The following is a 13,957-nucleotide window of genomic DNA, read 5'->3' on the forward strand; positions in this document are numbered from 1 at the left end:
TATGCAAAAGGGACTTTGGCTTCCCCGTAAAAGAATATGAACAAAACAATCGCCATTTGCCTTCATTATTAGCTTCACCAATACACCATCAACTTTTACATTTTTTAACCCTAAAAAATACTCTTAGTTCTCGAATTCCTTAGTGTAAAAACAGAGTGATCTGGCAATGGAGTTGCAGCAAAGAGGATTTTCTCTGTTTTGGCAACAAACAATTGCTTTACTGAAGAAGAATTTTTTGCTGTCAATTAGAAGCAAAAGATCAACATTTCTTCAGTTATTCTCTTCGTTGCTCTTTTTAGGTCTCTTATTTGGAATCCAAAAAGGTATGAATTTTCGCTCTAGACATCCTTCCGCCATCCGTGCAGTCAATGATCCTCAGCCTCTTACGAATCCTACGATACCGCCGTGTGAGCACAAGTTCTTTATTAAACATCCGTGTTATGACTTTGTGTGGAGTGGCAGTGGCAACAAAAGAATTGAATCTATTGTTTTTGGAATTTTAGCTAATAATCCAGGTCGACCTATTCCTTCTACCAAGGTATAATTTTTAATTTACTCTTTGTGTCGAGGTTTTCCGTTTACCATTCTACTTTTTTGTGTTAAAATTGACAGGATTCTAGTTGAATTAATGTGAAGATTTGGTAGGAAAATAATTCTTCTTTGGTATAAAAAGTCGAAGGTAGGAAATTTGTAGTTGAAATATTGATAAACCATTAAATAGTTTCACAAGATAAACCTTGCCGAATTTGTAGTTGAAATATTAATAAACCATTAAATGGTTTCACAATCACAAGATAAACCTTGCCGAGTAAGATTTCATTCCTATAAATAGGTAGCTGTTGGTTTATTTGTAACACACCTCTCATTTGTCTTCTCATCTTCTAAGGCATTTGATCTTCTTTCTCTCTTGTAGTATTTTACTTGTATTCTTTTGGATTGAAATAAATATTGGTTGGTTGTGTCCGAGGATTAAGCAGAAGAAAATAAACTTTTGCCCAACCTCGTAAATTTCTGGTGTTCTTTTTATTATTATCTCATTTACTATTTATTAGCTGTCTTTAGATATAGTAGTTGTGATTTCATCACTCTCTATATATTCGGCCTTCGCAACAATTAGTATTAGAGCCAAGTTTTTATCTGAGTATGCTATGTGGTTGCAGCACAGTTTGAACTTCCACATCAAGAAAGATTTATTTTGGCCTTTTGCAACTGTTAGCTAATAAATAATATTTGCATCAAAAATGGGAGATAAGAAAAATGATAAGTCCACATCGAATGTCAATAATACGTCATCGTTGGCATTTCACTTATGACAAGAATTGTGTCAAATGCGAAGTTTGCAATTGAAATTTTTGATGGGTCAGGACATTTTGGAATGTGGCAGGGTGAGGTCCTTGATGTCCTTTTTGAACAAGGACTAGACATTGTCATAGAAGAAAAGAAGCTAGACAGTGTAGGAGAAGAAGATTGGAAGATTATCAATCGTGTTGCTTGCGGTACCATTCGATCTTACCTTGCAAGAGAACAAAACTATCCATGCACAAAGGAAAATTCTGCAAGTAAATTATGGAATGCACTGGAGGAGAAATTTTTGAAGAAAAACAGTCAAAATAAACTTTACATGAAAAAGAGACTGTTACGCTTCACATATATCCCCGGTAGCACAATGATAGATGATATCACCATCTTTAATAAGTTGGCGACAGATTTTCAGAATATGGATGTAACTTTTACTGATGGAGATATTGCCTTAATGTTGTTAAGTTCACTTGCCGACGAGTTTGAGCACCTTCAAACTACTCTACCTCATGGGAATGATGAAGTATCTCTCAAAGAAGTTTGTTCTACCTTATATAGTTATGAACATAGGAAGAGAAAAACAAAAAGGTGGAGATGCAAAAGCACTGTTCGTGAGAAATCGTTCTCAGAATCAGACGAGAACGATGAAAGGAAGATGAAAGGAAGATCCAAGTCAAGATCCAGAAACAGCAAAGATGAATGTGCCTTTTGCCGAGAAAAGGGGCACTGGAAGAAAGACTATCCAAAGTTGAAAAGCAAGGCCAAACCAAACAATGGGAAGGCTGTCATGGATTCAAATGTAGCTGATTGTGATGACTATGAAGTCTCGCTTGTTAAAACAGAGCCATCCAAATCATTTGATGTATAGTTGATGGACTCAGCTTATAGCTATCATATGTGTCCCAATCGAGATTGGTTTGTTGATTTACAAGAAGGAGAATGTGGAGTTATTCACACCGCAAACAATAATCCTCTTACCGCATATGGTGTTGGTTCAATCCGATTAAGAAATCATAATGGATTGAGCAGAACATTAATAGATGTTCAATACATACCATATTTGAAGAAAAATCCCATTTCTGTAGGAGCCCTAGAGTCAAAGGGGTTCAAAATCGTTGTAGATAATGGGATGATGAGAATATGCTCCGGTGCACTAGTGGTAATGAAGGCGATTCGAAGAAACAATAATATGTACCACCATCAAGATAGTACAATTATTGGAACAGTGGCAACAACATCCAGTGACGCTAAGGAGACAAAAATGACCAGGCTATGGCATATGCGCTTAGGACATGCTGGAGGAAAATCCTTGAAAACGTTATCAGATCAAGGATAGTTGAAAGGAGTAAAAGCTTGCAACTTGGAGTTTTGTGAGCATTGTATCAAGGGATAACAGATAAGGGTTAAATTTGGAACAACTATCTATAATACTAAAGGTATTTTGGGATTATGGTCACTCTGATGTTTGGGTGCTTCCAAAACACCTTCATTTGGTGGGAAACACTATTTTGTAACCTTTGTTGATGACTTTTCCTGAAGTCTGTGGGTGTATACAATGAAAACAAAAAATGAAGTATTGGGAATTTTTCTCAAATGGAAGACGATGATAGAGACTCAAAGTGGCAGAAAGATCAAGTGTCTTCGTACAGACAATGATGGAGAATACAAAAATGATCTTTTCCAGAAGGTTTGTATAGATAATGGCATCGTCAGACATTTCACTTTCAGAAACACACCACAACAGAATGGAGTCGCAGAACGCATCAATCGGACTTTACTGGAGAAAGTTCGGTGTATGTTGTCCAATACTGGCTTGTGCAAAGAATTTTGGGCTGAGGCAATAACATATGCATGCCACCTCATTAATCGTCTACCATCTGCTGCTATTGGTGGCAAGACACCATTGGAAAAATGGTATGGAAAACCTGCTGAAGATTATGGATCTTTATATGTATTTGGCTCAACTGCATATTATCATGTAAAAGAGTCAAAATTGGACCCAAGATCAAAAAAAGCTCTATTTATGGGAATTACTTTTGGAGTCAAGGGATATCGTTTATGGTGTCGTGTCCAAAAACAAGAAAAATTATTTTCAGCAGAGATGTTACCTTTGATGAATCTGCCTTGACAAATAAGGTAATGATTGAATATGTCAAACAAATTAATGATGCTTCAAAGCAGGTGGAGTTTGAGAGAAAAATAATTTTCCCAACAAGAAGAAAAAACGAGGAAACAACAAAAGATTTTCCTCTGAAAGAAGAGCCAGTTGAGGGGAAGATTCCATCTCAAGAACCTTAACCACAACTTGAATCAATAGCAACTAACAAGCCAAAAAGAACAATAAGAAAACATGTTCGACTCATAGATATGGTGGCTTGTGCAGACTCAATTGCAACTGATGACATTCCTACCACTTATAAAGACGCAGTCCAAAGTTCAGAAGAAGATAAGTGGAGGATAGCCATGAATGAAGAAATGTAGTCCCTCCATAAGAATCACACATGGAAATTGGCCAATCTCTCAGAGGGCAAGAAAGCAATTGGGTGCAAATGGGTATATGCAAAGAAAGAAGGATTTCCTAACCAAGAAGATGTTTGCTACAAAGCAAGATTAATGGCCAAAGGATATGCTCAAAAGGAGGGAATTGATTATAATGAGGTATTTTCTCCAGTCGTGAAACACTCCTCCATTAGAGATTTGTTGGCTTTGGTAGCACAGTTGAATTTGGAACTAGTTCATTTTGATGTAAAAACTGTGTTTTTACATGGAGACTTTGAAGAGGAAATCACATGACTCAGCCAGAAGGATTCAAAGTTGATGGAAAATAAAATATGGTGTGCAAACTTGAAAAATCATTGCATGGATTAAAACAATCATCTAGGCAATGGTACAAATGATTTGACAAGTTTATGTTGCAGCAAAAGTACAGAAGAAGCAAATACGATCATTGTGTGTATTTGTGCAAGCGTGAAGACGGATCCTTTATATATCACCTCCTATATATTGATGATATGTTGATAGCTCCTAAAAGTCAAGAGGAAGAGGAAATTGGAAAGGTGAAAAATCAACTAAGAAAGAGTTCGAGATGCAGGATTTAGGTGAGGCAAAGAAAATTCTTGGCATGGAGATTAAAAGAGATAGACATTCAAAGAAACTCTTTTAATCTCAAAAGGAATACTTGAAGAGGGTACTAAATCGATTTGGTATGAATGACAAAACGAAGTCGGTTAGCACTCCACTTGCTCCTCACTTTAATCCTAGTGATGCTATGTCGCCAAAAACTGAAGTTGAACAAGAGTATATGTCAAGAGTACCATATGCAAATGTTGTTGGTAGCTTGATGTATGCAATGGTTTGTACAAGACCAGATATTTCACATGTTGTGGTAGTTGTAAGCTGGTATATGCATAATTCTGGAAAAGAATATTGGCAAGCTGTAAAATGGATTCTATGGTATACTCATAATACTGTAGATGTTGGTTTAGTTTTCGAGCAGGAAGATAGTTAATATCTTATTGGATATTGTGACTCAGATTATGCAGGTGATTTAGACAAAGAAGATCACATTCTGGCTATGTTTTCACTTTTGCAAACGCACTAGTTAGTTGGAAGTCTACTTTGGAGTCAACAGTTGCTTTGTCTACCACTGAGGCAGAGTACATGGTGATTACAGAGGTTGCAAAGGAGGCGATTTGGCTTCAAGGGTTGCTTAGAGAGCTTGGTATTGAACAAGAAGGTATCACAATATTTTGTGATAGTCAAAGTGCTATTTATTTAGCAAAGAACCAAGTTTATCATGCAAGGACGAAGCACATTGACGTCTGATATCATTTTGTGCGAGAAATCATAGAAGAAGGTGGAGTCATAGTGCAGAAAATTCGGACTACAGATAACCCTGCCGATATGCTGACAAAAGTGGTGACTGCGATCAAGTTTCAACATTGTTTGAAATTGATCAACATTGTTGAACATTGAAGATTGAGGTTGAAGACACAATCAAAAGTTGTTGAGAGAAAGTTGAAAATGGAGAATCTTGCCAAGGTGGAGATTTGTTAAAATTGACAAGATTCTAGTTGAACTAATATGATGTTTTGGTTGGAAGATAATTCTTCTTTGGTATAAAAAGTCAAGGTAGGAAATTTGTAGTTGAAATATTGGTAAACCATTAAATGGTTTCACAAGATAAACCTTGACATTTTAATCCATAGTGATGTCATGGATGATATCAAGAGGAAGATTTCATTTCTATAAATAGGTAGCTTTTGGTTCATTTGTAACACATCTCTCATTTGCCTTCTCATCTTCTAAGGCATTTGATCTTCTTTCTCTCTTGTAGTATTTCACTTGTATTTTTTTGGAGTGAAATAAATATTCGTTGGTTGTGTCCGAGGATTAAGCAAAAGAAAATAAACTTTTGCCCAACCTCGTAAATTTCTGGTATTCTTTTTGTTGTTGTCTCATTTACTATTTATTAGCTGTCTTTAGATATAGTAGTTGTGATTTCATCACTCTATATATTCGGCTTCCGCAACATTTTGCATTGAAGCAATTGTAGCAGGTCCTGCACCCGTTGATTTTGCAGTTTCTAACATCTCAAGTTTAATATTCTCCTCAGGCTTTTTAACATTAGGATATTCTCTCCAAGAACACTCGCCTCCTATAAAGCCTTTATAGATTTCTAGCGGGAATAGAGTTGTGGCTTAGATAAGGATGTATTTGCTTGTTTTTATTCCAATGATCACTTTATCCGTTCATCAATTAATATACAGTCAAATTTGATATAAAAGAAAACAATTTACACCAAACATGAATTCTGTTGAGTTTATAATCACATTGTTGTGAGATGGGAATTTAGTCTCTGTATATGGTCTTGGACAATCCTCACCTCATAAGCTAGTTTTTGGGAATGAGTTAGGCTCAAGGTCTATTTCTTATGATTGTATTAGAGTCAGGCCCATCCCTATTTGACCGAATGTTGGTGGCCATAAAGTTATTGTCCATGCTCCCGTTGGCAGGCTTGGGTATGCTGGGAGTGGCTGGGTTTTAAGTTTGTCCCACCTCAATTGTGGGATGGGTATTTTTAGACAATGTTTACCTCATGAGCTAGCTTTTGGGGTTGAGTTTAGGCCCAAGGTCCATTTCTTATCAAAGTACTTCCAGCTAGTGTGTGCGAGTGGACGGAGGAACGGGGAGAGTGGTCATATATGTAGTCAACCTTCAAACTGTATTTCTGCAAAGAGGTTATTATCATGCACGTGATCTAGAGATCACCGAAGGAGAAACTCTACCATTGTGTTGTTTTCTTTTTTTTACTTACTGTTGTCTACCTATAATTCTGTCTTCGTCGATCTCATTAAGGCGGACCAAAGACCAAGCCAATATCAATTAAAAATAAGAAAACTTATTGCAACTAGGAAAGTGAACAAATGTTTTCTCATTACACTCTTTTAACCGACAAAGTCTCTATGTCGACCCTATTTTATAATCCTTCTTCCTTATGTAGTGGAGCACAATGTAAGTGTTATTTCCATCTCAGTGAAGATTCTTTTTTTTTTTGCTATCATAAAAGATATTGTGGCAGGCGTTGCAGTTCATCAAGACAATCTATTTTCAATTTAAATACAAACATGGACAGTGTAGAATTTGATTTAGGATATAGGGCATTCACGGTCTTGGAAAGAATGAAGCCAAATCATTGTTCTTTTGCTTTATCAATTTAAGAATGAGATACAAGTTGGTAGCTCTTTGATCTTCAAGTTGTTCATTGGGTATGCAGCCACTAATGTTTTTATTCTTCAGGTCAAGTCATTTGGCACAAAAGATGATTTGAACAATTGGCTTCTCAGTGATCCAATGCGTACCCCTGGAGCTTTGCATTTCGTGGAACGAAATGCCACAGTTATAAGTTATGGTGTAGTAACAAATACTTCTACATATATTCAAGTTCCAAGGGTATCTGAAGATCCAACATTCAAATTCCAACTTCCCCTTCAACTAGCTGCATCTAGAGAAATTGCGAGGTCATTGCTTGGAGGTACTATAAGATAGCAGTTTTCCTTTATAATGATCATTAATAAATTCCGGAAACATTTTTCTCGAAATAAAACATTGCATCCTGCCTTCACAGATTCAAAGTTCAGCTGGAATGTTGGTCTCAAGGAATTTGCGCATCCTGCAATAGAAGACCCCGAAGCTGAAGACTCATTTCAAGATTTTGCTTTTCGTTCTATTTTCAGTCCAATATTCTTCTATGCAATCTCTATGTTTGGTTTCGTATTCCAGATAAGCACAATGGTTCTAGAGAAGGAGCTCAAACTTCGCCAGGTAATTAACCCGTATTTGTGAGATTCTTGGATTTTATATTCAACTCTTTTTCTGATTTCCAATTTACTATACAGGCAATGACTGTGATGGGACTTTTTGATTCTGCTTATTGGTGCTCGTGGCTTATATGGGAGGGAATTATGACATTGCTCTCATCACTCCTCATAGTTCTTTTTGGAATGATGTTTCAGCTTCAGCTTTTCTTGAAAAACAGCTTTTTGATTGTTCTACTTTTGTTCTTTCTTTTCCAATTAAACATGGTGAGTTCCATTGGATTGCCGAAATACCATCTATGACTAGTTTAGCCACCGTTGCAGTATGTCAGAACTGAAAGCCTTTTTCATCTTGATGTGCTAGGTTGGTTTTGCCTTCTTAATATCAAACTTCATCCGCAAGTCCGCTTCGACTACCTCTGCTAGCTTTGCCATATTTGTAATTGGTTGTGGAACTCAGGCAAGTCAATTCTCAGAGCTAAACTTCCAAAACTCGTAAATGATTCTTGTAACGCATTTGTTTTATTCTCTTGCAGGCATTTTCAGAGGCTCTCTATAGTGACACAAGCCATAAAACCAGATATAGAAGAACACTTTGGTCCTTTTTTCCGCCGAATCCCTTTTCAGGAGGTCTGAATCTGTTATTAGTTGCTGCAGAACATGGCGGGATCAGCTGGAGTAGGCTATCCCCATGTGACAATGATGACCCATGCTATTCAATTGTATGTTAGAATTTTAATTTTAATTTCTCTTTTTAGTTTTTAGGAAAATAATTTTCTTTCTTTCATTTTTTGGTCTTTTCCGAAATCTAGTTCTCCATGTATCCAAGATGATAAGAGATCCTTAAAGATTGTTTCTCTGATTTATCTCGTGTATGCATGTTAAAACTTATCACCCTCTTTCTTCTTTCTATAATCAAGTTGTTTGACCATTTCCTGAACTATTTTGTCTTGCTAGCTCCATTACTATCGATGGCTCATCGCAACGTTCTTCCTGTGGCTTATTTTGGCTATCTACCTTGACAATATCCTACCGAACTCAGCAGGTGTAAGGAAACCCTTTTATTATTTTCTGAAACCTGGATATTGGACAGGAAGAGGTGAAGAAAAGTTTAAAGGTACTATAGAAATTTTGACTTATTAGTCTTGTTTTCTCAGTATTTCTATTGACATCCTTCAGTAACCAGGCTTCATATTCTTTTGAAATTCAGAAAATGCCCCATGTTGCGGTTCTGGTTCTGCACCTCCGAATGACAGTTTTACGCAAGATGATGAAGATGTTCTTGATGAGGAAAATAGGGTGAAACAACAAGCGAAGGAAGGCAATGCTGATCCTAATGTTGCTGTGCAACTACAAGACCTTTATAAGATGTATTCTCGGTCAATAAACTTTAGTTGTCATTCTTGTTGCCTTCTCTGTTGCTACTGTAGATGCAAGATTAAGAAACCATATAAGGCTGTCCAGGTGAATATACCTATGCTCCTTTTCTTGTTTGTAGTATTTGGCTGAACTAATGAGAAAAATAGTATTTCTTTATCTTAGCAATAAATCATCAGATATTGGACTTCCACAGTTGACTTAGTTGATTGATAGTTGATTTTTGTGCGTCTCTTTCTAGTAAGATGGCTTGACCCTTAACGTGATATAAGATGCATATTCTTCGAGTTTTATCATTTAGCATCTGTACTTGAAATAAGTGAAGGCATCATCCACATGGTTCTCATCAAGCATTTCTGCAGACTGTTTCCCTGTAGACTACATTATTAAGACAGCATAAACATTTGCAAATTTCTTGATTTTCATCATAGCATTTAATGATATGTGTTGCAACGAAAGGGTACTTTTTATTCAGGGACTCTGGTTAAATCTTGAGAAGGATCAATTGTTCTGTCTTCTTGGGCCAAATGGAGCTGGAAAAACAACTGTAATTAGTTGCTTGACTGGTATAATTCCAGTCACGCGGGGAAATGGTAATAGCTTCTCTTTTAAGAGTTCCAAGTTAGACCATGTTCTCTTTTGATTGAGCATGAATTGCTTAACTTATATATGTTGATTTCTGACAGCACTAATCTATGGAAACTCTGTTCGAAGTTCGGTTGGTATCTCCAACATAAGAAAGCTGATTGGAGTCTGCTCACAGGTAGCAATTTGAGTCTGCTAACAAGTTCTGCACTCCTTCTTTGCTTGGTTTTTCTTCCATTGACTTTGTGTGGCCATACTGCAGTTTGACACACTTTGGGATGCATTATCTGGACAAGAGCACCTTGAACTTTTCGCCACCATCAAAGGCTTATCCCGAACTTCAAAAAGATCAGTAAGTATCTGAAGGCATACTTACTCCTTCTCAGGGTAAAAGAATGCGAAGCGATTAAATTATCAAAATAGTTGTGACTTCACTGGTCTATATTCATAAGTCATATATGTTTGCATCCTAAAAAGATTGCCACAATTATTCATCAACTCTTTGATTGAAGAACTGGCTATTGCATATGACTTCTCAGTAAAAACTTTGTGATTTACTTGAATGGCAGGAAGCTAGAAAATTGTTGGCTGATGTGAAACTTGATGATGTTGCCAAAGTGAGAGCAGGAAACTACAGTGGTGGAATGAAACGTCGGCTCAGTTTAGGAATAGCATTGATTGGAGATCCAAAACTTCTCTTTTTAGATGAACCAGTATGCAATTTTTAGAAGTTTTAATCTAGTATAATCAATGTGTTGTTTCGTCAATCATGATCTAATTCCATGCAACTTGTAGACAACAGGTATGGATCCTGTAACTCGGAGGCATATCTGGAGTGTAATTGAGGCTGCAAAGCAAGGGCGTTCTATTGTTCTGACGACACATTCTATGGAGGAAGCTGATATTTTATCAGATCGCATTGGAATTATGGCAAGGGGTAGACTTCGTTGCATTGGAACGTCAACCTTGCTGAAGTCTCGATTTGGAGCTGGATTTATCGCTAAAATTAGCTTCAGTAAAGTTTCTAATGATGTAAATGGCATGGAAAATACGATACACAGCAAGCATCGCGAGGCAGTCAAAGAATTCTTCATACAGGTGCTTTTTAGTAATGAAGCTTTTAAAGATTATATTCAATGAATAAACAAGTGTTCTTGACTGAATTATTTAGTTTACAGCATATAGATGTCACACCAAAAGATGAAGATAAATCCTTTTTGACTTTCATTATCCCTCATGAGAAGGAGAAGCTACTCGAAGTAAGTACCTCTACAAGGTTGCTCAAGACAAACGTAACACGTATTTCAACCACTCAATACTGTGTGTCCTGATTTTATTTGCACATTTGTATCAGAATTTCTTTGCAGAGCTAGACAAAAGGAAAACGGAGTTTGGCATATTAAATATCCAAATCGGTCTTACAACGCTTGAAGAAGTGTTCTTGAGCATTGCAAAGAAGGCAGAGCTAGAAGTGGCTGCATCAGAGGAAACTATCAAGACACTGATTTTACCATCAGGAACTACTCTTCAAGTAGGTGCACCACTTTGGAATTATATTTATGTTACGGATTTAACTCATATACACTGACAATATAAATTTCTTTTTACACTATCAGAAGTTTTCACTTATCCAGTAAACAAGAAAGATGAAAAACAAACTCTATTTGATTTGCATTACATTTGCAATATAGGTACCTATAGGATCAAAGTACGTGGAGATCCCTGGCACAATTTCCCAAGAGAACCCTCGAGGCCTTATGGTCGAGGTTTATTGGGAGCAGGATGATCATGGCAATCTCTGCATTTCAGGCCATTCAGATGAAACTCCAGTTCCACCTAATACTTAAATATCAACTTCTAGTTTAGTTACTACCAAGCCAAGAGTGTAAGATTGAGAACAGTGACCAGTTTTTAAAGTATTTGTTTCTGCTTTTCTTTTCTTTTTTCTCAGGAAACTGAAAGAAAGTATAAAATGAAGACAGATTTTTGAATTTTTTCTTTGATGATCTACTCTCTACAATCTTCATGTCTATATATACAAATATAAAAGATAAACAACAATAAAAGCCCATACTACTTAAAATAACAATAAAACCCATAAAAGATAAACAACAATAAAGACCCATACTAGTTATATTAACAATAAATCCATACTAGTTTGCATAATTTTCAGCAAGTTGTTTCTCTTTGTCTTCTCTTCTCTTTATTCCAACATCCCCCTCAAGTTGGAGGGGAGAGAATTAACCCCCAACTTGCGAAGAATGGTATTGTGAGCTGGTCTTGATAAAGGCTTTGTGAAGATATCTGCAACTTGAGATGCAGATGGAACGAAATTTAGAGAAATGAGACCTGCAGTGAACTGTTGGCGCACAAAGTGGCAGTCAAGTTCGACGTGCTTTGTGCGTTCATGAAACACAGGGTTTCTAGCAATGTGGAGTGCCGATTGACTATCAGAATGGACTGGGATTGGTAGCTTAGGCGGAGCTGATAGATCTCGAAGAAGACGATTCAACCATGTGACTTCAGCAACAACTCGTCGCATTGATCTATATTCTGCTTCCGCAGATGAAAGTGATACTGAAATTTGTTTCTTGGATTTCCAAGAAATCGGAGAGCCATCCATGCTTATAAAATACCCGCTGACAGATCTTCTTGTATCCATACATGAGGCCCAATCGGCATCGCAGAAAGCAAGAATGGAAAAAGAAGGATTGTTACTGAAGAACAATCCTTGACCTGGAGATTTTCGAAGATATCGAAGAACACGAATTGCAGCATCGTAATGAGGTAACCTTGGGGACTGCATATACTGTGACAAATGCTGAACCACAAAGGCTAAATCTGGACGAGTGTGATAAATAGTTGAGTTTTCCGATCAATCTTCGATAGGAAAAAGGATCTGTGAGTGGTGTCCCTTCATCAGCAGAGAGTTTTTGCGAAGGATCAAGTGGAGAAGGTACTTCAGCTAAGTCATCACAGTTGTACTCAGACAGAAGTTCAAGAGTGAATTTCCTCTGATTCACTATCAGACCATGGTCTTCTCGTACCACCTCCAATCCAAGGAAATAATGTAAGCTTCCTAGGTCTTTTATCTTAAATTCAGTGTCCAAAAATTGCTTGAGGTTAGACAACTCTATAGAATCATTCCCAGTAATAATTATATCGTCGACATAGACTGCAACTAAAGAAACTGAGTGACCTAAATGCTTGTAGAATAAAGAGTAATCATTTAGAGATGAAACATAGCCTTTGAAATTAAGAGCAGCCCCTAATTTTGCATACCATTGTCTTGAGGCTTGTCTCAATCCATACAAAGATTTGTTTAGTTTGCAAACTACGTTAGGATTAGAAGATTTCATACCTGGAGGAAATTTCATATACACCTCTTCTTGCAATTCATCATGCGAAAAGGCATTATTGACATCTAGTTGAGATATATTCCAACCTCTCTTGACTGCTACTGCAAGTAAGCATCTTATTGTTGTCATTTTGACAACAGGAGAATACGTTTCATTGAAGTCGATGCCTTCTCTTTGGATGTCTCCCCTTACCACCAATCTTGCCTTTAATCTCTCTATAGACCCATCTGCTTTGTGCTTTACTTTGTAAACCCATTTACAGGGTAAAGCTTTCTTATTTGGAGGTAGACTCACAATTTCCCAAGTGTTGTTGGAATTTAATGCCTCAAATTCAGTGTCCATAGCTTTTAACCAACCAGGATCCATAGCTGCCTGGGAATAATTCTTTGGCTCACTTATACTTGAAATTGCATTCAAGACCTGTTGATTAGAGATAGATAAAGCAGCAAAGGAGAAAATAGGAGGATCAATGGGATCAGTAAAACATGAAGTGGAAAGATTAGTGAGATAAACTGAGTTGCAAACATACTCATCTAGATACACAGGCCTTTTAGGAACCCTCTCTGATCTTCTTTCAGGTGCAACAGAGACGGGATCCACATCATGAGTTGGAAGACTATTAGATGAGGAAGATAGACTTGGGGAAGGTGGAGGAACATCAATAGATGAGCTAGATGAAGGAAGTGAGCTAGAATCACTAGGAATGGACCCTAAGGAATCAGATTCATCAGTGGTAGAAACCAATGGAGATAGGGTATGAGAAGAAGAAATAGATGGTCCTAAATCAGTTGTGGTTGTAGTGAAAATAGGAGGAGAAGGAGTTTGAGTGTGAAAAGGAAATGTAGTTTCATGAAAAACTACATCCCTTGAAATGATGATTTTCTTAGAATTCATTTCCATGACTTTATACCCTTTCTTCCCTGCAGGATATCCAAGAAATATACAAGGGACTGCCCTAGGAGCAAATTTGGGTCTGTTATGTGAAGGGGTTGAAACAAAACACAAACATCCAAAACTTCT

The 13,957-nt window shown here is 37.0% G+C and overlaps 1 protein-coding gene across 1 annotated transcript; it reads left to right on the forward strand.

Annotated features, from left to right (window-relative positions):
* Window positions 1–11: 11 nt before the first annotated feature.
* Window positions 12–11,581, forward strand: LOC129900969 (ABC transporter A family member 2-like). Its single transcript, XM_055976072.1, has 16 exons — window positions 12–538; window positions 7,099–7,333; window positions 7,427–7,623; window positions 7,698–7,883; window positions 7,981–8,076; window positions 8,153–8,338; window positions 8,574–8,733; window positions 8,827–9,080; window positions 9,469–9,586; window positions 9,680–9,756; window positions 9,841–9,930; window positions 10,148–10,291; window positions 10,374–10,676; window positions 10,757–10,837; window positions 10,933–11,109; window positions 11,270–11,581. Exons 1-16 carry the CDS (start codon window positions 167–169, stop codon window positions 11,423–11,425), a joined length of 2,832 nt encoding a protein of 943 aa, XP_055832047.1. The 5' UTR covers window positions 12–166; the 3' UTR covers window positions 11,426–11,581.
* Window positions 11,582–13,957: the final 2,376 nt, after the last annotated feature.

This window comes from Solanum dulcamara, chromosome 8, assembly GCF_947179165.1.
Source record: "Solanum dulcamara chromosome 8, daSolDulc1.2, whole genome shotgun sequence".
Lineage (NCBI taxonomy): Eukaryota > Viridiplantae > Streptophyta > Magnoliopsida > Solanales > Solanaceae > Solanum > Solanum dulcamara.